Source organism: Mesoplodon mirus, assembly GCF_964341445.2.
Source record: "Mesoplodon mirus genome assembly, chromosome: 13".
Taxonomy (NCBI): Eukaryota; Metazoa; Chordata; class Mammalia; order Artiodactyla; family Ziphiidae; genus Mesoplodon; species Mesoplodon mirus.
The window spans coordinates 29,779,153-29,805,413 of record NC_138989.1 but is presented as its reverse complement, the minus strand read 5'-3'; the positions used below and the strand labels follow the sequence as shown (position 1 = coordinate 29,805,413).

General features: G+C 49.3%; 1 protein-coding gene across 2 annotated transcripts in view; it reads left to right on the top strand.

The window, feature by feature from the left end:
- The window catches only part of APCDD1 (APC down-regulated 1), a 30,741-nt gene extending 16,672 nt beyond the window's left edge, over window positions 1-14,069 (top strand). For both annotated transcript variants that reach the window (XM_082640721.1, XM_082640720.1), the window contains 2 exons: window positions 11,505-11,826; window positions 12,995-14,069. In XM_082640721.1, coding sequence (XP_082496847.1) covers window positions 11,505-11,826; window positions 12,995-13,446 — 774 coding nt within the window. In that variant the 3' untranslated portion in view covers window positions 13,447-14,069. The remainder of the gene's footprint in view (window positions 1-11,504; window positions 11,827-12,994) is intronic.
- Window positions 14,070-26,261: the final 12,192 nt, after the last annotated feature.

The following is a 26,261-nucleotide window of genomic DNA, read 5'->3' as shown; positions in this document are numbered from 1 at the left end:
CAGCCTTGGTGGTCGTCCTCGAAAATTCCTAAGACTCCCTTCTGCTCTGACCTTCTGAGAACTTCTTCTGTGAGTCTAAGAGGAAAGCTTGCAGGAAACGTGGAGATGTTCTAACCCTACCTGGGAAGATGCACAGCCCAGCAGGGATCCTGGCCCTGGGGCGGGGGGCAGGGACAGTGCTGCTGGCCTGGGGCTGTGGACCTTTAGAACCTCCTGTTCCGTCTCCACAACGACCCTGTGAGGCAGTGACGACGACCTCTTAGCAGAAGAGGGGGCAGCTGAGGTGCGAGGGGTGGTCTCCTGCCCAAGATCACCGGTTGGTGAGTTTCAGGGCTGGAACTTGCACCCAAACCTTTCCCCAGACCCCACTGGACTATTTCCCCAGATCCCACACTCTTCGCATTGGACTAAGTGAGAAATCACTGTGACCCGAGGGGAGGATGGAGGGAGCAGGAAACAATTAAAACCTTCTAATGTTCTTTTCTTAAATGATAGTCCCCGTAATTACACTTGGAATTCACCAGGCATTTCCTTCCCACGGGCTCAGAGTCCGTGTCTGCATGTAACAGGGTCACTTCCACCGCAGAAGCTGGGGAGGCAGGAAGGGGCCCTGGGGGGCAGCGGCTTTCTCCCCAGTGGCCCCCACCATCAGACCGGCTTTTCTGGAATCCTTTCTAGAACAGCAACTCTCCAGTTGCAGGGCTTGTCCAACTTTTGTTTGGTGGTTTATTTGTTTTTAAAGCATCTGTTTTCTTCTCAGTCCTTGGAGCGCGCTCCTGCCTGGTGAGGGTACTGCTGGTACTGCCCCCGCCGGACCACTCGGTTGTCTTCTTTCTGTGTGTTACTGCGAGCTTGTGTTGTGAAAGTCGCCTTTATGATGACTGTGGGGGGTCTGCCAGGAGGCCGAGCGAGCGGGGAGACTTCCTCTGGGTGCACATCTCGGGGACATCCCCTCCCCATGCTGAGGGGACCCTGGGCTCTGCGCAGACCCCAGCCAGGTCCGCTGTGCTGTGCCCTGCGCGTTCTAGAGGCACCAGGTGAGGCGGGTCTGCGAGGGAGAGGGCGGCCCTCCTGCCCTGGGGACCCCAGGCGTCCTCGCAGGGAGAGGGCGGGCAGTGGACTCTGCCTGCTTCACAGCCGATGCAGAGGCACCAGGACGGGACTCTGCCTAGGGGCCACCAGGGCAAGGGCCCGGCTTCTGGGAAACGGAGGAACCGTCGAGGGACCTTTGCAGGTGGCCGCCTTATCCAGACGCTGCAGCTTAACGACGCTTCTCTCCAAACTCCTGGTGTCAAGTGGCAGCGGGAATGGGATTTTCAGACGTGCATCTGGCTTTCTTTGAGCACAGTCGAGCCAGTGTTCACATTATCTCCAGGAGTAAGGGTGTCATGAGTGAAAACGGTCTGCAGCTCATCCAGAAACCCCATGGGAGCCAGAGCCCTGACCCAGCCTGGCCTGAGCCTGTGCGGGGAGGATCCTTCCAGGAGCAGAGCCTTCATCCCTGCTCACCTGCCAGCGAGGATGCTGGTGAGTAGGGTGGCCAGGGCCCAGGAAGGAGAGAGGAGGCTGGATGGAGGCCCCCTGCCCAGAGGAAGCAGCAGACAGCCTGGACCAACCGGCTTCCACTCTGAACCTGACCTTGGGCTGTTGGTGCACGTTATCGGGTCCAGACTCCGTTTCCTCAGCTGCGGATGCCCACGTGGACTCTTTGATCTCTTGAGCTCTCCTTAGGCCTGGAAAAGAAAGGAGTACCCACAACCACCTTTCTTGTCTTAACCTCCGTCTCTGCCCCTCCTCTCACTCCCATTTTCTCTTCCCTCCTCTGCAGGGGCAGATGTGGGACCATCTCCCCAGATTCTTAAGAAGTAAACTCTTTAAACCCAAGGCCACAATCCCTCATTCAAGAAGTATTAAGGGTGGAAAGAACCTTGGATCTTGGAGATTATCCAGGACACACTGTTAAGCTTTTTTTTTTTTTTTTTAAAAGGAAGGTACAGAATAGCATGAACAGTGTGAAACCATGTGTAAAGCTAGTAATAAAAGAAGAAGGTAAGCTGATCCAGGAGCCAGTGTTTCTGCAGTGGAACAGTGATGGCCTCAGAGGAGGGGGACAGTGTGGCCTGGGGAAAGATACTTGTCACCATGAACGTTTTTGTACCTGCTGCGATTTGTGCTGTGATCTTATACTGTCCAAACTCCATCACCACACTCAAAACAGATTCCAAAAAGGCAGGATTCTGAGGCTCGGAGGAACGCTGTGGCCACAGGTGAAGCCAGTCAAGAGGCTGGGCGGACGCAGGCCGGCGTCCAGGACCTGGCCTGTGCTCTCCCCCGAAGGCCGGCCCAGGTCCGCGTGGCTCTGGGAGCTGAAAGGACCCGTTCTTCTCCTGTTGTCCCTGGCATGTGCATCCTGGCCTGCAGTGAGCAAGCAGTCAGGAAGTTTTGAGATCCCTCCCCAGGCCGGCTAGGAGAAGGGATCAGTGGACTTGGCGGCTGGTGCCTTTCCAAAGCCCCAGGTGCTGCCTGCCCGCTGGGCTCCCGCAGACCCGCCCGCCCGCCCCCCAGGAAGTAGGAGGGCTGGGGGCACATCCGGACAGACCACAGGCCTCGCCACCCCCCTCTGAACCCTTCACCTTCCCTAATCACCGGTCCTTAGAGACCTGGCTGAAAATTAGTTTAAATGCTAAATTGAGTTTAAAACCACTAGTCTCAGCCCCTCTGGAAACGGGACACCATGTAAAAATAGAGATTTTAAATCAACTTGATTTTCTAAGCTTTATACAGCTTTGCTGTGAGGTTCAGAGCCCTTCGGCAAAAAAATGATGTTTGAAGAGAATCAGGTGAGCTGGGAGGATTCTTTCAGGATGAAGTTGGCTACTCTTCATTAAAAAAACAGGACCCCCTAAAATAACCCTGAAAGAAGATGCTTTGCTTGAATCGAGTTTAGCATCAGGGCAGCCCTTACCCTCTGCCTGGATTCCTGTGTGGTGGAGGGTTAGCCAGGTGCCCTCTTTCCTTGGCAGAATCAAAAGTAATTAAGAGCAAATGATTGCTGGGGTCATTGGAAATGCCAGGGCCTCAGGATCGTACTTGCAAGCAAGCAGAATTGGTCTTTTTCCAAAACCCTGCACTGATGAGGCCACAGGGTCGTAAATCAAAGGGCTTGCTTGCAAACCAGACCACTCTCCCAAAGCCACGTTTCTGAGATAGCCTGCCTGGAACGCTGATAGTGGGGCTGCCTGTTGGAGGCGGAAACACAGCACAGTGTTTTGGGGGTGCCGGACCACTGGGAGGAAGCAGGGGTACTCGTGTGCTTTCTCTCCTAAGTTCCCTGCAGGCCTCTGGACTGTGAACAGTCATTTGTTTTTGAGGGAGCTTGTCTTTCCAAGCCTCCTCAGAGCATGTGAGAAATACAGATTTATGGTGACATCTGTGACATCCGAAGGACTTAGGACCACGTGGCTGTGGACATCGGAGTTTCCGCCCAGCTCCAGGAGGCAGCTCTGCAGCAGGAGGGGGTCTCTCCTTAGGCATGTGGTTGGCGTGGCTCCCGGCGGGGTGGGTAAGTGGGTGTCACAGGTGCACGAGTAGAAGGATCCAGAAGCTCACGGAGGAATCACTGTCCCTGCTCTTTCTGTCAGTGCAGGGCAAAGAGAAGAGGGTTTTGCGGAGGTGATGGTAGTCAGAAGAGGTGGTAGAAGAGCAGGCCATTCAAGGAGTCATGACCGAGACAGTGTCAGAAGCCCACCTTATGTTCAGTCAGTATGCCCCTTACAGAAAACCGTGACCCTGCCCCCAGGGCCGGGTGTTCACTGCCAGGCTGCACGTGCTGCCCACAGGATGAAAAAAGAGTCGGTGATGGGGGTCGGATGATGGGTTCTGGCCTCCGAAAGACTTGCTCATGTGGACATTTTATTTGGGTCGAAATACGAAGAGTCATACGATTGCCACACTGCACAGCTACTGACCTCTGCTGTGAGTGCAGAAACAGTTCATTATTTTTCTTGATTCCTGAGTGCAAGATTTTTATTAAGGAGTCAGCAGACCAGGAAGTCGTTGTTGTCAGGGACAATGCAAGTGGTAAACATTTCATCTCTTAAAAGTCCAGAAGCTGAGAGGACGGCGTGAATGCCTGGGCGGCAGGAAATCGACCATTGGAGAGTCTGGGTCAAGTCCTGTGTGCGGGGCATTGGCCAAGCACTGTGGGCAGAGGGCAGGGGAGAAGGGGGCCAAACGTGGGGTCTTCTGCCTTTACAGCCAATGTGATTATGAAGATGAGTCTCCTTCAACTCTTTAAATGCGTTTAAATTAATAGGAGGGGAAGAAACAATCAAACAAGTAAAACTTAATCAGCATTTTCTTCTGAAACCATTCTTATAGTCATTTGTATTGAAGAACCATCTTCTTATGGTCCTTTTATCGAGCTTTGGGCTCTGTGCAAAGTGTGTATGTACAGGTAAGGTGCAGATGAAATTATCTCTTATGTGATTTACAGGAAAGGCCTTTGGGAGCTCACATCTCAGAGTCTAAACTTCATGGAAATCCCATTTCTAGAAAATGCAGTGCTGCTCCCGGGCACCCACCGATGCTCCTTTTTCCCTCCAGGACGCAGTGTTCTGTTGGTTCTGCTCGCAGAAGACCTGGCAGCCAAACGCAGGCCCCGAGGAACCGGCCGTGCCTCTCTTACCCTTTTCCGTCGTCCTTCCAGCCCGGCCCCTCTGTGGTGGTTGCATTACAGCTACAGGGTTGCTGTGCAGAGTCCTCGTGAGGCTAAGTCCTTCTGTCCTCAACGCCTGCCACCTGCTCCTGGCAGGCAGTGACCAGGCTGAGGGGGTCCAAGTGCTGCCGTGTGCATGTGGCATTGGCTGCCCCGGCCTGGCCAGACAGACTGCCAGCCTCCGGGTGTGGCCCTAAGGCTACAGTTACAGGGACCCAACCTGTGTGGCCACGGCCGTTTCCCCTACTTTCTTCTGAAAGGGGAATCATCACGGCTCCTTTGGGAGGTCAGAATGAGCCCGAGTCCACAACATCCTAGGATCCCAGCTCTGAAAGGCACCCCAAGAGGCCCCTCCCACAAGGCGGACAGCGCTCACGGTTGTGATGAATGCTGGCTGATCTGTTCATCTTGTTACGTATCCGAGGACAACTTTCTAACCATCCATCAGCCCGTGAGCCATGAACCTGTATCACACCTACTGCATTCTCCTACGTGTCGTGGGACATAGGAAACCGGAGGGCGCTGGCCTTGGCCTCAAATACCTACCATGTCACGGAGAGGAGCCGGGAAGGATGTCCATGTAGGAAGACCTACAGTAGGGCGCCTGCAGTTCACTCATACACGTGGTGAAGGGCCCTCGGGAAGACAGCTTTCAGCATCATCCTCGGCCATCCGTGGAGGTTTCTTCCTGAGAAACATGACCCGGGGGAGCAGAACTCTAGGAAGGGGCATCTCATCATCTACCCCCATTTCTCCTCCTCAAACAAAACATTTAGCCCAAGAAACGTCTTATGCAGGCTGCTTCTCTAGTTGACTTATTCACGACAAGATCACGTCAAGTAACTTTTTCCATTCTGGGAAGATGCTGGGAAACAAGTGGATCTGTCGGCAAATGCTCTCCAGAAATAAATGTTGGCAGGGAACAGGGCAAAGCCTAGAGAACCGTGTCAGTCATCGGCCAGAGAGGACCTTTTCAAGGGACCAGAGCCCTTGGTAGGGAGACGTGTGTTCCTTGCAGACCCCAGTCTAAGGGGCAGCCTGGGACCAGAAGGGAGCACTCGGCGAGCCCCACAGCCGAGTTCTGTCCCAGATCCCTCTGAGCCATGCCATTCTCTCTCTCTGTGCTTCGGTGGCCTCCTCTGTGACATGTACTGTGGTCTCTTCGGGAGACTGAGAAGCGTAAGGAGATGATGTACTTGAACTTCCCCAGCATCAAACGCCCTGTACATGCAAACTGTGTTATTTAACTGTTCCCAGGGCCGGGCCAGGATCAGGAAGCACAGTGGGAAAAACCCCCCTCTGCCTAGGACATTGCTCACTGATAAAATGTGATGTTACATTTTCGTTTTTAGAATAAGCTTGATTTCTTTCTTAAGAGATTAATGGTATAGGGATTCCCCCCGCACCCCCCACCCCCAGCCCAGGAATGAAAGCTTTTTGTAGTTGGTGTAAAGAATAGTAACAAGGAACACGTTCTGGTCCCTCGGCTCTAGCCCTCAGCTTCTGTGTGTCAGGAACCTGACGTGAAAATAGCCTATCTGAGATGCAGGGGAGGGAGTGATGTGGAGCCTAACGGGAGAGCCTGGGAAAGACAGCTTCTCAGATGAGACTCATGGATCAGAGCATGGACCAAACAGAGTAACTTCATGAAGCAAATGAGATTTCATGGTACAAATCACTCTTCATGTTGAAAAACTCTTCTCCTTTAGTCATTGTGAATGGCCACTGTTTAAGAAAAGCATTTTGGAAAAGAGAAACTTTAGAGCCAGTACGATATCTAGGCCTTAATTTCTGCTTCTCCATGGTTGTTCCTGTGGGTCTTTTGGGTTTTATTCAAGCCAAGGGTAGTGGTAATTAAGAGCACAATTCAGATTTTTAAAAGAACTGTCCACAAAACAGAAAGGTGTTCCCTTTATCCAACCTTGGCTGAAACTGTCCCCTTGTTGACAGCATCCACAGAGAAGCCAAAACCCCCACACTGATTTATGACATCGTTGGTTTCTTAATGCCAGCTAAAGAGTTGGTTAAAACGGTAACTAGTCAACTCAACAGCAAAAAGCAACCTGATTAAAAAATGGGCAAAGGGCTTGAATAGACACTTCTCCAAAGAAGATATACAAATAGGCCATAAGCGCATGAAAAGGTGCTCCAACATTTCTAATCATGAGGGAAATGCAAATCAAAACTTCAGTGAGATAGCACATCACCCTTATTAGGATGGCTGTTATCAAAAAAAAAAAAAAAATAACTGCTGGTGAGGGTGTAGGGAAATTGGAACCGTCGTGCTTTGCTGGTGAGAATGTACGATGGTGCAGCTGCTGTGGAAAACAATATGGCAGGTTCTCAAAAAATATTGAACATAGAATCACCATATAATCCAGCAATTCCACTTCTAGGTATATACCCAAAAGAATTGAAAGCATGTTCTCAAATAGATTGGACACCCATGTTCATGGCAGCATTATTCACAATAGCCAAAAAGTGAAAGCAACCCAGGTGTCCATTGACAGATGAATGCATAAACGAAATGTGGTCCATCCATACAGTGGAAAACTATTCAGCCTTAAAAAGGAGGGAAATTCTGACACATGCTACAACATGGATGAACCTTGAAGACATTATGTTAAGAGAAATAAGCCAGTTACAAGAAGGACAAATACTGTATGAGCCCACTTATATGCGGGACCTCGAGTAGTCAGATCCATAGACACAGAAAGTAGGTTGGTGGTTGTCAAGGGCTACGATGGGGGGTGGGGTGGAGAGTTGTATTTAATGGGAACAGAGGTTCAGTTGGGGAAGATGAAAAAGTTCTGGAGATGATGGTGGGGATGGTTGCACGACTGTGAATTACTTAGATGGGAAGTTTCATGTTATGTACGTTTGACCACAATGAAGTAAAGTAGCTAGTTCAGGAATTTGGTGAGACCAATACCTAAGGGGCAGCTTCCTCCCACTCCTTCCCAGCCTATGGGTGACAAGCTTCCGTGAAACTACCTGGCCTGCCTTTCTCTGCTGCCGACCAGAAACGCTTCAGCCAGGACCATTTCTTGCGTGAAGGACCACAGCCCAGCCAGATGCTCACCTCGGAGCTCAGGACCCATGCCCTGTCATTCTTAAAGAAAAACACTGAATGCCAGCGTGTTGGGCATGGAACAGGCTGGGCCCCACGTTGGTGCCCCCTCCCCTCCGAGCTGGTTCCTTTTCTGAAGAGCAGTTGATCCCTGGTGTCGTCCGAGCAGTGGCTCTTGCAAGAACTAAGACCCCTTGTTCCTGCCCCGCCTGCTCAATCTAAGAAGCTTTCTGGGCACTTCCTGAATGATACTGGTATTTGAGGAAACAAATCTTTTCAGGGACTGAGACTCATGTCTTCCTAGAATGGCCAGAACTTAAGTGGTCACAACTGATGTTTTTAAATTCCCAAATCACAGATAGCGAACCGAGTGGTGGGGAACAGGAAGAACGGGATGGAGGCTGGGTCGGCGTGTAGGGACCTGCAGTGCACGTGGGCTGTATAGGATCTGCTCAGTGAGCGAGTGTTGTGGGGGGCACAGTAAGCAAGCTTCCAGCTGGCGAGCTCCCAGTGGAGTAGCTGAGCCATTGCTCCTCGTGGGTGTTTTGGAAGCTGCCTGGCGTGTGTTCTCAGAGGTTCCACTCTCTCCAGGGCCATCTCCTGCACCACTCAGTGTGCTGGCTAACAGGTACCGGCACCAGATTTCCCCCCTCCCCCGTCCTGTCTGTGAAATCTCAGAGACTTGAGTCTGAGTACAGGGCTGGTTTCACACAGACCATGTGGGGCTGGGGCACGGGAGCAGGGGCAGCAGGTACAGTTTGATCAAGGTGCTGATCATGATAACGCTTGTTAGCCATTAAGGAAGGGGCTACTTCCTGGGTGCGGGAGTTAATATGATGTCACAGAAATCATATTAACTTTCCATCCCAGACTTTGAGTAAAAACCCCCTTTTGGGGTAAAAAAAATTGGAACCTTCGCTTCCTAGTAGTTTATAAGAAAATACATAGTTGCAAAATTACTGAATTCAGTGATGCTTTCTTTTAACTAAATTTGTGTCTTTTTCACCCTGTTATGCGTTTGAAAGATAGTGGCACATATAGCAGGAGACGTGCCATTTGTTTGGTCTTCCCACCGAGTGCCGTGCACACATGCAATCCCACGCCGAGAAACTTCTCCTCGTAGTGGTTCTGGGAGCCCGAGTGGGACCCACCTTAGTCTAATCCTCATTTCTTATGGTATTTAGGCCCAGGGTCCCCAGCTGCAGTTGCTGGCCCGTGGATCTCCTGCCAAGGCCGGAACCATCTCTTTCTGTGCAGTTAAGTGCAGGCCTCGTGGGCTGTGTACACGTGTCCTTCCTGTCCATTTCCTTGCTGTAGCTTGCAGATGGCTCACTGCTGACCATAGGCTGCAGGGCACTTTCCCCCGTGTGTCCCAGAGGCCTTGGTAGGAAACTGTAGGCCCACAGACGCATGGGCCCTGGGACAGCGAGGCCCCTGCGCTGCCTGTTTGATCTCATTGTCGGCAGGCCCCGAACAAACCTCCTCTCCCGTAAATGACAACTCCAGGCTCAGCTGATGAGCACAGGGACTGTCAGCAGGCGCTGAGCTGTCCTGGGAGGAGAGTGTTGAAGGGGCGGCTGGGGAGCCCTGGCCCCCTGCAATTCTCATCTACTCTCCCAGGCAACCCAGCCTTCAACCAAAGAACCGCTGCAGCCCCGCGTGGAGTCAGTGCCAGGGATGGAAAGGCCTGGAGGTTTGGATTTCTGCCCAGAAAACAAGTGCCTGCCTGCCTGAGTGGCCACCTGTCAGTCCCTGTCTACAGGCCAGGAGCTGCTGGACCAGGAGCTGCTGCACGGTGGGCCCCGGGCAGGGGGCAGGGCCAGTGTCGCCCTCCTGCCACAGCACCAGGCACATTCACATGGGCCTCTAGCGTGGCTGGTGTCTGGCAGCTCAGGAGGCTTTACAGACCTGTGTGTGAGAGGGGGAGTAGTGGAGAGGATGCCCCATCCAGGGAGGCAGCCCTGGCGCATGGACCTCCGGTGACTTGGGTCCAACAGCGGATGGCAGTCTGTCTGGGCAAGGAGCCGGCTCCTGTGTCTCCAGACCTGGCTTTTTGTGTGAGCCCCGAGCCCTCCAGGCAAACAGCATCTACGTGGCTGACAGTCTCGGGCCCCCCTACTCTACTCGGAGGAGCTTTTCTAAGTGGCAACCCTAGACAGCCCTTGTGCCGGGTCCATGTTGGTGCTATAAGCAGGCCCGGCCAGAGGGGCGCTCCCGAAAGACGGGGCGGCCACTCTCTGGCACTGATTAGACGGTGTGAAGCTATAAAGCAGGAAGCATTCAGAGCCCATAAACCATCCAGACCTCAGGCCAGCGGACGCAGGTAGGGACAGGAGTGCCCACGGCCTCTCCGGGCCTCTGCTCTTGCCTCCTTTGGGGCTGTGTCCTTCACGTCTCCTTCATGGGGACCTCTGCCCTCACTACACAGCGCCCTGTGTCACCCACGGCAACTGGAGCGCTGTCCTTTTTTTTTCTTTTGTGTCTCATAATTTTTTTTTCTTTCTTTCTTTTTTTTTTTTTTTTTTTTTTTTTGCGGTACGCGGACCTCTCACTGTTGTGGCCTCTCCCATTGCGGAGCACAGGCTCCGGACACGCAGGCTCAGCGGCCATGGCTCATGGGCCTAGCCGCTCCGTGGCATGTGGGATCTTCCCGGACCGGGGCACGAACCCGTGTCCCCTGCATCGGCAGGCGGACTCTCAACCACTGCGCCACCAGGGGAGCCCTCTCATAATTATTTTTAATGGAAGAATCTAGTTGTAAAATACGCGTCACATAAAATTTACCATCTTAGCCATGTTTAGGTGTCAGTTCAGTGACGTCAAGGACATTCACATTGTCATATGATCTTCATCTCTGTCTGGCCACGAACTCCCCACCCCAGCCCCTGGTAACTCTTCTGCTTTCTGTCTCCATGGATTTGATGACTTGAGGTCCCTCCTATAAGTGGGATCGCACAGATTTTGTCCTTCTGTGACTGGCTTATTTCACTCAGAATGATGCCCTCACGGTTCATCCTTGTAACAACATGTGTGTGTCAGGATTCCCGTCCTTTTTTAAGGCTGAATCATAGTCCATTGTGTGTCTAGACCACGTTTTGTTTATCCATTCAGCCATTGATGTACATTGTGTTGTTTCCGTTTTTAGGTTATTGCAAATCGTGCTGCTGTGAACGCGGGTGAACAAATACCTCTTTGAGACCCTGATTTCAGTTCTTTGGGGTATAAACCAGAAGTGGGGTTGCTGGGTCCTAAGGTGATCCTTTTCCACAGCAGCTGCACCCCTTTACGTTCCTACCAGCAGTGCACGAGAGTTCCAGTTTCTCCACGGCCCCTACAATAAGCTCATTTTTTGCTCGTTCTGATAGTAGCCATCCTAATTGGGGTGAGGTGATGCCAGCCTTCCTTTCTGAAATCAAGTGTCCAGGACAAATGGTCTGAAAATGTAACAGGATTCTAAAGGGGGTCCAGATCACAGCTGAAATATTTCGGCAAGGCTCTACTGTTAGGCAAACACACTTATGTACTTGTGAGCACACGCAGGCACACACACCCGGTCTGTGGCTCCAGTTGCCCCTGGGGTACCCAGGTTACTGGTGGCGGTGCCTCAGGGGGCTGCCGGCGCCTCTGCCGTGATCCCCGTCGAAGGCAGCGCATGCGCGCTGCTCTCATGGAGACTTCCCCACCCCCCACCCCACCGTGTTTGTGTTTTGGCTCCAGAACCACGACCACACCTGCATCGCCTGCCGCATCATCCACCGGTCGGACGAGCACCGGCCGCCCCTGCTGCCCCCCAAGGCTGACCTGACAGTGGGCTTGCACGGCGAGTGGGTGAGCCAGCGCTGCGAGGTGCGACCCGAGGTCCTCTTCCTCACGCGCCACTTCATCTTCCACGACAACAACCACACCTGGGAGGGGCACTACTACCACTACTCCGACCCCGTGTGCAAGCATCCCACCTTCACCATCTACGCCAAGGGTCGCTACAGCCGCGGCGTGCACTCCGCCAGGGTCATGGGCGGCACGGAATTTGTGTTCAAAGGTAGGGTTCCTGCCCCACACCCCACACCCTGAGGTCACGGCAGCAGTTTGGGGACGTGTTTGTGGAGGCGGAGCCAGGAGCAAAGGGCATCTTCTCTGCTAGGGATGTTGGGGAGTGGACTGCCAGCCTGCATCATTCTCTGCAGCCTCGGAGCTGGCGTTAGTGACGCCCAGGTGCTCAGAGTGTGCCCGTCGTGCCCTTGAGAAGATGCCACGTGCTTGCAGGTGGGCGGGCGGTATGCCTAGTGATCAGCTAAGTAAGGCAGGTAAAGGGTGACATTCTCCAGGCTGCAAGGCTGTGAGCAAGGGGTGGTGGGGGCCTTGTGATCTCTATTTCTAGCCTTTTTTTTTTAAGCTTGTGCATCTTTTTAGGAAGGAGTCAACCCTGTCATGAACAAATAAGAGGGCTGGCCTAGATACCCCTCCCAGGATAGCATCCTGTGATTCAGTCCATTTAATATGAAGTATTTCTGCCATCCCAGATAAGCCCTGGGGCATTTTACTGCTCCCCCCACCCCAACCTTAGGGAGGAAGATTGGCTCTAGGGACAATGGGCCTTTGGTAGCTGTAGCCCAGAGAACAACTGTCTGGGTCTGAGTCCCCTCCAAAGTTCTCATGTGTACGCAGAATATGGGCCCCTGGGAGAGCCTCAGAAGCGGCCCTGTACAAGGGCTGGGATTTCCACTGAACAGATTTGAGCATATTTCTCTTGCTTGCAACTTAATTTATGTTAGTTGCCTGATTTACGGGCCAGTATAGACTGCTCACTAATATAGGTGTCTGACACCAAAACTATTTAAAAATCTCAAAACCTATTCATAAAAACAAATGCCAGTTTTTGTTGAATACTGTGTCCATCCCAAAGAGCAGTGTCCCCAGAGACGGCTCCTTGGGGACAGTCTGACTTCACAGGAACAGGCTTGGTCAGTTGTAGTCTGGGCTCAGCATTTACTGCCAGATGGGCTGGACTTTTCTTCCTGGTGGCGCCTTCAGGGTGCTTGGTGTGGCCACCAGTCACGTCCAGTCATGGAACCTTTTCCACCTGAGGGTCTTTTCTGTGGGCTATGGTCTGGCGGGTTGGTCTGCAGGGTGGGTTTGAGAGCAGAAGCGTGTGAGGCTTGGTGCCCCCAGCATCCTTGAATCACGGAGCTGTCCTGTGTCCTTGGCAGTGAACCACATGAAGGTCACCCCCATGGACGCGGCTACTGCCTCGCTCCTCAATGTCTTCAACGGGAACGAGTGCGGGGCCGAGGGCTCCTGGCAGGTGGGTGTCCAGCAGGACGTGACCCACACCAATGGCTGTGTGGCACTGGGCATCAAACTACCTCACACGGAATACGAGATCTTCAAGATGGAGCAGGATGCCCGTGGCCGCTACCTGCTCTTCAATGGCCAGAGGCCCAGCGACGGCTCCAGCCCGGACAGGCCCGAGAAGAGAGCCACATCCTACCAGATGCCCTTGGTCCAGTGTGCCTCCTCGGCGCCCAGGGCTGAGGACTTCTCTGAGGACTCCGGGCAGCATCAGCACCGGAGCTGGGCACCCGGGAGCAGCCCGTGTCCCCTGCTGCTGTCTGGGCTCGCTGGCCTTTGGACTCTGCAGCCCTGGCACAGTCTTGGATAGAAGCGCTTACAGAGTTTGATTTTTCCAAACCAGGATGCCTTACAATTTACAGATTTTCTTTACAAAAAGAAAAGACACTTCTTCCTCGGATGCACTTGAGCAGCTGAGAACAGTCCTCCTCCCCCGCCTGGCCCCCGCCCGCCTGGCCTGAGTCATGAGCTGTTTGAAGTTTTGGCTTTGAACTCCATCCAGTCGGATCCCGGGCCTGGGCGTCCTCACCATATAATTGCACTTTAAGACCGCAGAGAGTTTCAGGCGAGCGTGTTGGCAGAGGGAGCAGGGTGAGAGCTCCATCTTCTTTTCTTCCTCTTCATTATTATTGCATTTCGGGGGGAACTTAGGAGAAACAAATATCAGCTTCAGCTTTTCCTGCTGCTTCACTGCGGTTGCTTTCTGCTCCTTTGAGCCTGTTTCACTCTCCGAGTTTTCCAACCTGGAATGCAGTGAAGAGTTGGTTTGGGACTGCGATCCAGACACCTTTGATTAAATAAAGAAGAGATAGTGGTGCAGGAAAAGACACTGGTGTAACGGAACCACCTTGACAGCTTTATGCAAAAAGAGAGCAAATCCACACTTTCAAATGTTGAAAAGTATCTGTAATTAAAGTTTCAGAGTCATTTAAACGTTGGTTGTTTTAACTTGTTGGGAGATGTTGGTGCTGGTCTCTGGGTGGCTGCAGGATGCACACTGTTCTTACCTGCCCGGGGGGACAGGGTGGTGGAGTACGTGTCAGATGGAGGCTGTCCCGCTACAGACGGACAGGAGCAGCAGTGCAGGGAGGTTGATGGTGCGTGATGGTGACCCGAGTGACGCAGTGCCCATTCGGTCTGGCCTCCTCTCCGTGGGACCCCATCCCAGCTCACGTCGTGTCTGGAGCTTCACTCTGCCATCTCTGTCACTTCAAAGACCAAGACTCAGAGGCCACGCGTGGGCGCCATGGGCCTGGCTCTGCAGAGAAGGCGGTGGTGGGGGGATCCTAGCCGGGTGCCCCACGAGACCATCCACCCTCCTCACAGGACAGGCCGGCCCAACCCGGCTCTGTCACTGCAGAGGGTCTCAGGGCGCCTTCTATAGTCTGTGAGGGTGCGTGAGTCACGTCTGCGTGTCACTTTGGATTATTACGAATGGTGCGCTCAGGACGCCAAAGGTGGTTGCCAGGGGAGACCGATGGAGGGAAATGGTGAGTAACCGACAGAAAGCCTGGACATAACTAAAGACCAGTGTGGAAACCACGGTCAAGGTCTAGAGTCACACCTATATTTAAGAGTTATCTTTACGAGATGCTGTGCTGTTAAGTTATAAGTGGGGCGTGGAGGACCACAGTGCTTTATCTCTAGATGATATTTTACGTTGTGGTTGAGGGGTTTTATTCAAATGAAAGTACTAACTTAATGTCTGCCAAGTTTAATAAACAGAGATGTCAAAAATACTCCCACAATACACATTTTACCTGTGGATCTATTTAATTAATACTAATGCTATCTTTAAAGAATATAATAAAATTATGTAAAAAGCGATGTTCACTGCTAGAGAATACTTCAGTGATTTACCATAAAAATGATAGGTTTATAGCCACATAATTCACAGCCACTCACCTGGACTTAGCTATTCACACTGTTTAAACGTATACTCCATATATGTATACACACACATAGGTACACATACCCAAATATATAGGCATTAACGTGTATACAGTGTGTGACTATATGTATATGTGGCTTAGGGATGACATGAAATTCGCTTTCTGATCCACTACAGAGAATGAGCAGTATAGTTTATTCACAGATTATTGTCAATTGGATTTATGCCTGTTGCTTACCATCTCACCACATACATCACATCCTAAAACTAAACTGCCTGTGTAGCCTATGAAGATCGTCATTTTAAGTGGTTTCCCGTCACCTTGAAGAAACATAATGACCAATCTTTAAGGCTTGAGAGTTGGAAATTTTAACTCAAGACCAAGATGCTATCTCTGAGGAAGGAATGGCTGACTCTAGAATATTCCATAACAAGCAGAAAATACTCCATGACAGGCACTCGGGCCCTGGCAAGTCTACCCCTAAGTTAGAAGTGGGTGGTTCCTGTAACTCCGAGATTTGGGGGAAGTAGGGAGTGAATACAGGACAACTCTCCTAGGTGTTGCTGGCCTCTGGGGACTAAACTTCTCATCCCCGGAAGCAGGCCGGTCAGGCACAGGGTCAGAAAGTTGAACCTTGGGCAACAATGCAATTTGGTTGTGATCTAGGCTTCAGACTCTATAAAATCCAGTTGACCCTGGATTCAGGAAGGAGTTTCCTAGGGTCCCAGTGTCTCCTGTACAGAACGAAGGGAGTTTGTTCAGACAGGACAAGCCCGGTTGTCTGTCCTAGAGGAACATCACCCATCACGTCCAGCATCTGGAACTGCCGGGCACCGTCCATCCTAAGTAGTCCGTCTCCGGGTTCCCGTGCTGAGCAGCCCACCAGGGTGACCCTCTGCGCTGCTCAACACGAAGGATCCCTGTTAGAGGAGCTGGCAGCCCAGGGCATCCTTGATGGGGCCTCATACCCACACCTGATGGAAACAACTTGAGTGTAAGAGTCTTGTGGTTCCTGGTTGAAGGAAAAGCTTTACGATAGTAAGAGCTCTGTTCCCTAGTCCACCAACTCTTTAAATATATTCTTGAAAACAAAGATGATGTTCACAGCCGTCCACACAAACATCACGATGTTTTATTTTAAATGGTACAGCCCATCCCTGTAACACATACTGGGTCCCTGGCAGTGGACTACAGAAGCCAACAGACAGCATGTAATTAGGCATTTCAGGACACTGTCCTCAAAGGAAAATGCTGGACCACCTGAGGTGGGGTGGGGGAGAAGGGGTGGTGGGTGGGACAGGGAGAGCAGGTCCTCTCTTTTCTCCCCCGCACAGACTTTTCTGGCCTTTTTGAGACATCCGAGGGTTCATGAACTCAAACAGCCTTCATTAGGATACAACTGCATCAAGAGCAAATAAAGGCAGCTGGATAATAAATGTATCCCACTGATTTCTAGATTCTGGAGAAAATGCATAAGCATTCTTTTCATACCAGTAGGAGAATCACATGTCCTAAAATACAAATTGAATTATTCAAATCCCTATGATGATCCAGGAGTGTTTCTGGCTCACAGGGTAGACAACTGCTGATGTATTTGGAGCCCCTGTTTTATCACAGCCCCATTTCCTTGGTGTCGTTAGGCAGAATTAACACTATCACAAGGAAGAATATTGGCAAAGTCATGACCTCCAACTTCTCATTGGCTAAGATGTGATGAAGCCGACACTTAATACGGCAGCATCCCTCTGGGGGAGACTGAACTGACACCTAGTTGTCAGCCACCAAGGGTGTGAGGCCGGACAAATACACCTCCTTTACTCAAGCTCACTGCCCACCGAAAAGCGAGTCTCAGGGTCTAACTAGTGCCTCTCATTCAAAGAGCAAGGCCGTGGTTTCCATGGATGCATTTGGGTCTCTTAGTTTCTGACATTTGTTGTACAGCCACCTCTGTGGCCCCTACGCCCTGGAGAATACCACCCAGAAATCCCATCCCCCCTCATTTAAGGAATCCCATGTAGCTGTTACATTGGAATTCAGAGGGGCAAGGGTTCGTGATGGTGCAGTCTGTTGTGTGTGAGGGGTGAGTGTGTGTGGGTTTTTTTTGCTGTTGGGTTGTAGGAGTTCCTTCTATATTTTGGATATTAACCCTTTATTAGATACATGGTTTAAAAATGTTTTCTCCAATTCATAGGTTATCTTTTCATTATATGAATAATCTTAACTAAGGAAGTAAAAGACTTGTACATTGAAAACTACTAAATATTGATGAAAGAAACTAAGGGAGGCACAAATAAATGGAAAGACATCCATGGTCATGGACTGGAAGAAATAACATTGTTAAAATGGCCATACTACCCGAAGAGATCTGCAGATTCAATGCAATTCCTATCAAAATCTCAATGGCATTTTTTTCAGAAATAGAAAAAACAACCCTAAAATGTATGTGGAACCATAAAGGACCCTGAGTAGCCAAAGCTATCTTGAGAAAGAGCAAAACTGGAGGCATCACATTTCCTGATTTCAGAATTTATTGCAAACCCACAGTCCTGTGGGGTACTGACACAAAGCCAGACACACACAGTCACCTAATCTCTGACAAGGGTGCCAGGAATACACAAGAAGAGTCTCTTCAACGAATGGTGTTGGAAAGACTGGATATTCACGTGCAAAAGAGTGAAATTGGGCCCTTACACCGTAGACAAAACAAAACAAAACAAAACACAAAGTCAAAATGGATTCAAGGCTTAAACATAAGACCCCAAACTGTTAAACTCCTAAGAAGAAAACATAAGGCAAAAGTTTCATGACATTGGTCTTGGCAGTGATTTCATGGATATGATTCTAAAAGCATAGGCAACAAAAGCAAAAATAAACAAATGGATTATGTCAAACCAAAAAGCTTCTTCACAACAAAGAAAAAAATCAACAGAGGGAAAAAGCAACCCATGGAATGAGAGAAAATGTGGCAAACCATATATCTGATAAGGGTTAATCTCCAAAATACATAAGGAACTCCTACAACTCAATGGCAGCAGCAAAAAATAAAACCAAAAAAATAAAAAATAAAAAACCCAAATAACTTGCTTTAAAAAATGGTCAAAGGATTTGAATAGACATTTCTCAAGAAAAAATTCTATTTTCTATTTTCTCTTCTCTGACTATTTTTGCTGTGGCAACAACTGGATGATGTCATAAATGAATGGTATAAACATGGAAGTGCAGACTTCACAAAAGAGCTGGTCAAAGATGAGAAATAGCTCTGATTTCCAAACAAGAGTCATTTCAATAGCCAAGGAAACAAAGTCCCTGGTACGATAAAATGCATTCTCTAAAGAACCTTCTTTGAGTGCGTTCCAGCACAAATGTCTACCTACAGTATTCATAGCAAACTCCAGCCAACCTCTGCATTTCCTTATTAGCTTGAAACTAAATGGCAGGAAACACCCAGGGGCACCAATAACACTTCAGAATCTTGTGCCAATTTCCAACTGGGTAGACAGCCCTGTAGAGCTAGTCTCTTAATACTGTGAAAAATTCCATTGAAATGAGAGATTACAAACTTGAAAGGCAAGTCCTTTTGTGCATCAATAAATAAAACATCAAAGTGATGATTGATCCAGAGATAGGCAGAAGTCGCGTGTCATTTTCAGCATAATAAAGCAGAGAATATGAATTCAAATGAGCGGCCTGATTGGAAATAAAACAAACCATGCTTTCTATTTCTGGAGTAAGCTTCCTCCCCAGGAGTGATGGAGGCCTTAACACCATGGTACTTCGCCCACTTATTCACTGGTGCCTTGTGTCTCATCATTTTTCCAGACCACAGAGAGCCAGTAAGTTATCTTCTCCATTACAGTTCATTCAAAGAGCATCAGGATATTGGAGAAAATGGTGGTGATAAAAATTCACAGGAACTCTGTGCAAAATTTGGCCACACATGCAAACGTCTATGAGCAAACAAGTTTAAAAAGTTACTCATGCTGTACACCTGAAACTAACACAACATTGTTAATCATCTATGCTCCAATATAAAATAAAAAATAAAATAAAATAAAAAGTTATTCAACCTGTTATTGTAAAGTCTGTGAAGTCCCAGCATCTTCCTCCAGGCCGATTACACAGCCCAGCTGCTTTTTACCAGGAGTCATGCTACACAACACAGTGGTGCAGGCAGTTTAGTTAATCCTAGGTGGCGTGACTTACATAAATTACTCTAAGGTTCAAATACTTATTTTGATTATTCTTCACTTCTTTTAACATGACCAACATTAAGTAAACCAATCGTTAGACTATGCCCTTCCACCATCTAGGAATAACAATTATGTTGCAACAAATAGAGGATTTTACACTCAAAGAAAATTTGGATCTATCTAGTTCTATTACATACCCAATGCAGTGACCCCCTCGGTGCTGAAACTCATGAAGACATCCAGTGTCAGCTTGAACATTTCCAGAAACATGTCTGAAACCTCCAAGGCATGTCATTCCATTTCTGAACACTTGTAATTCTTTAAAAATTCTTTCTAATATTGGGATGAATATTAGACCCTAGTTCCACCCAAGACCCTAGTTCTGTGAGAAGAAATTAGACTCTTTTTCCACTTGACAGGCTTCCAAATAACTGTTCTCCCCAATTCTGTGCTTTGGTAAAGTTTTTTCACACTTTCCTAATACGATTTGCATCCAGTGCTGCAAATCACTGCTCCATTCTTTCTTATTTAGTTAAGCTTCAGTTTGGAAAATAAACAGTTCTCTTAAAATACTGAATAAAATATCATAGATATAGATGGACCAATGAAAATAATATTATTACCACTACTTCCCCTATTCTAGACCAACTCTGGTGGAATCAATAAATTATAGTTTTAAAAATAAGACATTCATTTTTGGCACTGGTGTCCTTCAATATTTAGAAGTTAAAATTTTATGTTGCATGGCATAGAAATGTCAGGACTCAACAAACCATTGCTAAAAGAAACGTGAGAAGAATCAGATCTTTTTTAATAAGGAAATAATTTATGTACGTATTGGTTGCGTCTATCTAGAAGCTATTCCGCTGCAACATCAGCTTTACCCGCCTCGTGTCTGGCATCCAAGGCATGCATCATATATAATCCACAAAATAACAGATGTTGCATGAAGATACTTGTTAAAATATTTTACCTTTGACAGATTCAGTGCTTATCAAAACTCACAGAAGATACTTAATTGCATAAAGAACCAGATCAGTCTGCAGGGCAAGATGTTAGGGCATGTTTGGCATGACCATGGGGTTTTGTTTCCATGTGGAACCAAGAAGCTTCAAGAATTTGACATCTTTTTCGGGGGGAAGATCAAATAGGGAACATCACCTTGGTCTGATAGCAAGTGGTTGTATTTAGCATAGAGGAGTGGTTCTAAACTTATATTTTGCTTATCAGTTCTTTATTGTTTATGCTTTTGAAAATGTATATTATTGGCTTTGCTCTTACTGCATTAGTTTAGATCTTACTGCAGTAGTTTAGCACGGTTAAATAGTTTGAGTTTTTTAACTTGCAATCAATATTTCTTTATTTACTTATTTTTATCCCACTTTATTCCAAAAATGATTCAAGGCAGCTTACGGAAATACCTACAATTCAAGAGACCAAGTAGAATATAAAAATAGCTGAGTGCATCTGGGCAAACAAAATCAAAGGCTACAAAAATAAGAACAATCCAGATGTGACCTGGGTGTTCTCAGGATGTGCTGGTAAACCTTAGCCCCTCCCTGGAGGGGAGCCATAGTTAATGTCAGGCTTTCTAGAAGCCAAAGAGGTAACATGACTTAAAATTTCATATGACTTGAACAAATTAATTGCTCAGGAAAAAGAACAACTATTTCTGAAAGCAGAGAGAGATTCTCCTTGGGAAACTTCTTCGGTGAAGATGACTCCATCTACTTATTCCTCAGTTTGGCTAGCACACTCATTTCTACTCAGGAATTTGGACGCTCCATAATCTTGCTCACTACCTGCTGAGCTGCTTGCTGTTGGGTGCCGTTTTGTGCATCTTTTATTTATTTATTTATTTATTTATTTATTTATTTATTTATTTATTTTTTGCGGTACGTGGGCCTCTCACTGTTGTGGCCTCTCCCATTGCGGAGCACAGGCTCCGGACATGCAGGCTCAGCGGCCATGGCTCACGGGCCCAGGCGCTCCGCGGCATGTGGGATCCTCCCGGACCAGGGCACAAATCCCTGTCCCCTGCATCGGCAGGCGGACTCTCAACCACTGCGCCACCTGGGAAGCCCCGTTTTGTGCATCTTTTAGAAGATGCATAATGGTGCCTGTGTTGCACCCACATCTAGTCCCGATATGGACATTTTCTCTTAAATTTGAAACCCTGGGTCCCTCTGAAATTACCCTTCACTGGTCCAGGTATCTTTAGAAAACATAGTTTTCTTATTTGTGTGCACCTTTGAAGTCTGTGGCTTTCATGTTCAATTAGTGCATGAAACACAGGGATCTTCCTTCCTGGGCTTTGTGGAGCAACATTGGACTTTCATCCTTCAGTTAAATCTAATGACGAAAGGGAACTGAAGGAATGCCCATAAAAATGAGATGTTATTATGTGCTAATGAAAGGCAGACTGTCTCCTAGTAACTCCAGTCGTAAACACAAGGTTGGTTCCCATCAAAGAGTCTTAATGATCTGTCCCCAGAGGGTTCTGTAATTATGGGATCCTATTATCAGTTGTGTCAATAAACACCTAAACACGCAGTCTGCATGCAGAGTACGCTCTGCTAAGCTTATCCAAGTTCAAATCCTTAGAGCAAAACCACTTATCATACAACCTCGTTGGGGAAGGGTCCCTGCTTTTTTTCAGATATCCAAAGATGTTTTGCTTAGAGCGCTGTGGAGGGGAGAGTGGAGTGGAGTGGCGATCAGAGAGTTCATCCCACTGTCCACACCACGGGAGGGTCTGATGTGGCCAGCCCCAAGGGTCTCCCCTCTCCACCGAAGTCAGTCTGCATCCTTCACCCCAGCTCTCTCATAAGCTGGTTGGCAGTGGAGAATCTTCTTTTTTTCAGGATGCTTTCCACCTGTACAGTCCACCCCTGATCAATTACATCAGCCCTGGGTGGTGTTTCTTTCTGAAGAGTCCGCTGGCTCTCAGAGCCATGGTATAAAATCAGAAACACCAAGGAGAGAATTTTTAGTTCACTTGGTCACAAATCACTCCCTTGTACCACCCTGTCATTGACAGCCCCTTGGATGTGACCCCAGGAGGTACCCTGTCTCTCCCAGCTTCTCCCTCTTTCTACAATTCTTCCTTGTTTTCTTGCAGAGGGTTTTTAAAAGTCCTCCATGCAGGCCAATTTCTTCTCTGGGAAATCCCTGCTCTCCCTAAGAGACGTGTGTATGTGCTTGTGTGTGTGTGTGTCTGTGTTTTGCATCACAAAGCTTTTTCTTTGTCTTGCAAAGAAAAAGCTGGGCTTTTTGGGAGATTTGTCTTTCTCTGTCTGACTTACTTCACTTAGTATGATAATCTCTAGGTGCATCCATGTCCTGGGCTTTATTGGGAGATTCCTTCTTGGCTGGGTCCCAGCCGGTTCCCAGACAGGAGAAGGCAGTGGGCTCTAAATGAGTTTGAAGTGAATTTAAAAGAGCATCTACACGTCCTCCCCGACTTCTGCGCCTGCCTGAGCTGGGGCGGAGTTCATCCCTAGCAGCAGGCATGGCACTGCAGGATGGGCCTGTTTGTTTTTTGTAGTATTAGGAAGCATTTGGTCTTCCCTGGAATTGTTTACAATCCGAGAGTTAACCCAGATTAGCCTCTTTCTCTATTTCCAGTCATCCCCTCCTCTATTTCCTTCTCCCAATAAAAGTGTTGTTTCCTCACTTCGTCTTGTACTTACAAGAGCCGATCACTCTGTACACACACAAATCACCCAGCATTCAAACACCAGTCTGAAGAACAAAACTTCAAATGGGAAAAATACCAGTTACCTGAATGTTTCTTTCCTCCTAATTATTATTATATTGTTATTATTCCTCAACCTTTTCTGCAACTTTTCGGGATTCAGATATAACCTGCACCATCCTGACGAAGCATCATCTGCTCAGTTGATGGACATTGAGTGTCTGGTCCACACCCACACCTGAAGCACAGGTGGAGCTCAGGGCACCGGGGTCCCCATCTCAGAAGCTCCCTTACCCATTGATATATCCTAGTCCTGAGGACCTCATCTCCCTAACGTTTTCCCGAGCTATTTGAGATTATACCCACACCCACACCCCTGTAACTCACCCCACACCCCAGCCCCAGCAGGTTCTATGTCCTTGGTAGCACTTCCCATATTTGTAATTTTTTAAAGCGTTGTGTAATAGCTGACACTTCTGCTACCAAGTGCTCCCCTCGAGGGAAGTGTCCATGCCTTCCTAGCCCGTGCTGTGTCCACATCCGGGTTCCCAGTACTTTGCAAACACGTGATGGATGAAGAAGTAAACATTGAATGTGCCATCTGGTTTCTCCCACCCACTGTAAAGCCTGGCTTTATTCAAAACTGCCCCGGACAGAATTCAAAGTTACAGAATATTACAAAGTTTGAACATTGAGTAAAGAGATTTCATCATAGCCCTGGCAATCAGCAGAACCCTGGCTTCAAAAATCTGTCTTTTGATTCAATTCAGAATGTTTGGTTCTGTATATAAAACATCCACACTTTTTTTTCCCTAAGATGAATGTTACCCTCATTCTTGGTCTAAAACTGTTGCCAGGAGCAAAGTTAACTGTAAGTGCCCCGCTACACAAAGACATCCAGTGCTTGCCTGAGAAACAGAGAGGGAACCTTTCACCCAGGAGGCAGAAAAGAGAATCTTGTCTGGGGAAAAAATTACACACACATAGTCCTAGCAACACATGTGAAGATCTACGTCTTTTCTGGTGGGTGCCTGAAGGGCAGGGCGGCCACAGCTGGGCCCTGGGAGCTGAGAGCACCCACTCAGCCAAACTTGACCTGAGGCTAGTCCTGGGGTCGGGCTGCAGGGGGGTGGAGCGGGGGGAAGCCGGGGACAGAGCAGGAGGGACGGGACAGGGCAGGACAGTTTACCAGTTGATAAACTGATAAAGGAAAAGCTAAAGTTGCTATATTTTTAAATAAATAAGATGCAGAAGATTATAAGTCAGTAAGAAGGTTGATTTGAGAGTCTATTTTGAATATCAAAGCTGTGCCCTGTAGTTTAAACTAGACGTTGCCTGCCGGTTGATGCTTAACTAAATTATAGGTCCCGTCTTGGACTTAAGAGTCAAAGCCACAAAATTAAAGTTCTACGACAGTACGTGCCGCAGCTTCTGAAGAGGGGGCTCTGGAACCGAAGCGTCAGGGCTGCTCCAAGGGGTCTCTCTGTTCAGGTGCATCCCTGCGGGCTCTTCACAGCGCGCCTTGGGGGTGGGATCTTTCTGTGCTCACCTAGGATCAGCACCAACCCCTGGAAATGGGGGCAGAGTAAATCATTGCTAATGTAGAAACTCTTCCTAGAACCGTCCACAAACACGGTCCGTCCTCGCGATGGTCCCATCTGACCGTGTCGGCGCTCAGCACAGCCCACTGGATGGAATGGCCAGCTCACTTGTCCTTCGGTCCCCAGGACAATCCTTGGTGGGTGGCAGAAAGCCAACCACGGGCAAAAAGAGGCCACCCAGGGAGTGTCCTTGAAGAGGCAACGAGGCCAGCGGCGGGGTGGGGGGTGGGGTGTAGTGGACAGAGGGGAGCTGGGCCTGGAAGCAGGTCAACACCGAGGGCAGGGTCGGGCCTGTGGGGATGTCGGAGCTGTGGGCTGTGACCCGGAGGGAGGAGCTGGAAACAGGGGAAACCGGAAGCATGGAAACCAGAAAAGGGCGTGGGCAGAGCAGGAGCTGGGCGCTTGGTGTCTGAGTGGGGGTGCAGGAGGCCCCCGGGGCTCGTGGCGGCCCTGCCTGCACCTCTGGGGACCAGAGGCCTTTGGAGCACAAGAACAAAAGGGCCAGGTCCCAGCTTTGCAGGGGATCGAGGGAGGCGTGGCTGGAAGTCCCTCTCCTCCCTCTTTTTGCTTTTTTACTTTTGCTTTTACCTATTCCTCCCTTTTCCAAGAAGTTCCAAAGAACCATGGGGAAAGCACATCCTCTAAAGTGACTTGTCCCCGTCGTGATGACTTTAACTGCTCTGGAGGTTCCCAGGTCAGGATCCAGAGGTGGATTGTGAGGAGTGTGAAGTCCTCAAGCAAAACACCCACCTCTCCCCTCCCTTCCCCTCCAGGCCGCGTTCCTCTGCTTTGCCCTCTGTGAGCTGGGATGAAGGTGCCATCCCCGCCTTCATCCCCCCTCCTCCCGACGTCCCCTCCCCTCTGGGGTGGCAAAGCATCTGCCGAGCTATCAGCAGAGCAGGTAGGGGCAGACTCGGGACCTGGACCAGGCGGTGGGTTCCCAACCCCTGGAGTTGCTACATTTTCTTCTGCCAGTGGGGACCTGCTGAAGCCGTGGTAACCTCAGTGTTTTCCGAGGATTTGCAGCCGCAAAGCCCGAGGCTGCCCCTGTGGTTCGGCTGTGAGGGACTTCCACGTCCTCTGTGAGCTGGGAGAGGATTCTCGGCCCACGTTTCTGAAAAGCTGTGCATGGAAAGAACCTAGAAACGACAGGAATGATGACGGCTGCTGTGTACTGAGCTCCGAGCCACGTGCTTTGGACAGTCACCTGTGAAATCGACAATGGCTCACAGGACAGGCACTCGGTGGGCTTATCTACCGCTGCTTAGTAAACAGTCCCGAAGCTTGGGGCTGAAAACAAAATGTCATGAATGTATCCAGAGACTGTGTGGACTGGACTTTGGATGGAGCACAGTCAGGGGCCCCGAGTCCGCTTCCTGATGGCTGGGACCTCTGATGCTGGAAGAGCTGGGTATCCTTCCCTCCACATACGTGGACCTCTCACTGTGAGCTTGGGCTTAGACTGGTCAGGGTGCCCAGAGTGCCGGGAAGTGGGAGTCACCTTGCCCGAAGGCCTGGGCCCTGGAGCATCGCTTCCTCCAAGTTCTATTGTTCAAACAGTCACAGACCCACCCCGGTGCAAGGCAGGGGACACAGACCCCACCTCTCAGTGGGACGGGCGTCTGAGATTTGACCACCACTTTCAATCCACCGCAGCATTATTATCCCCATTTTATAAGAAAGGAAACCGAGGCTCAAGAACCCAAGTGATTTCTGTCTTATAAGAAACAGAGCTGAGGTCGGAA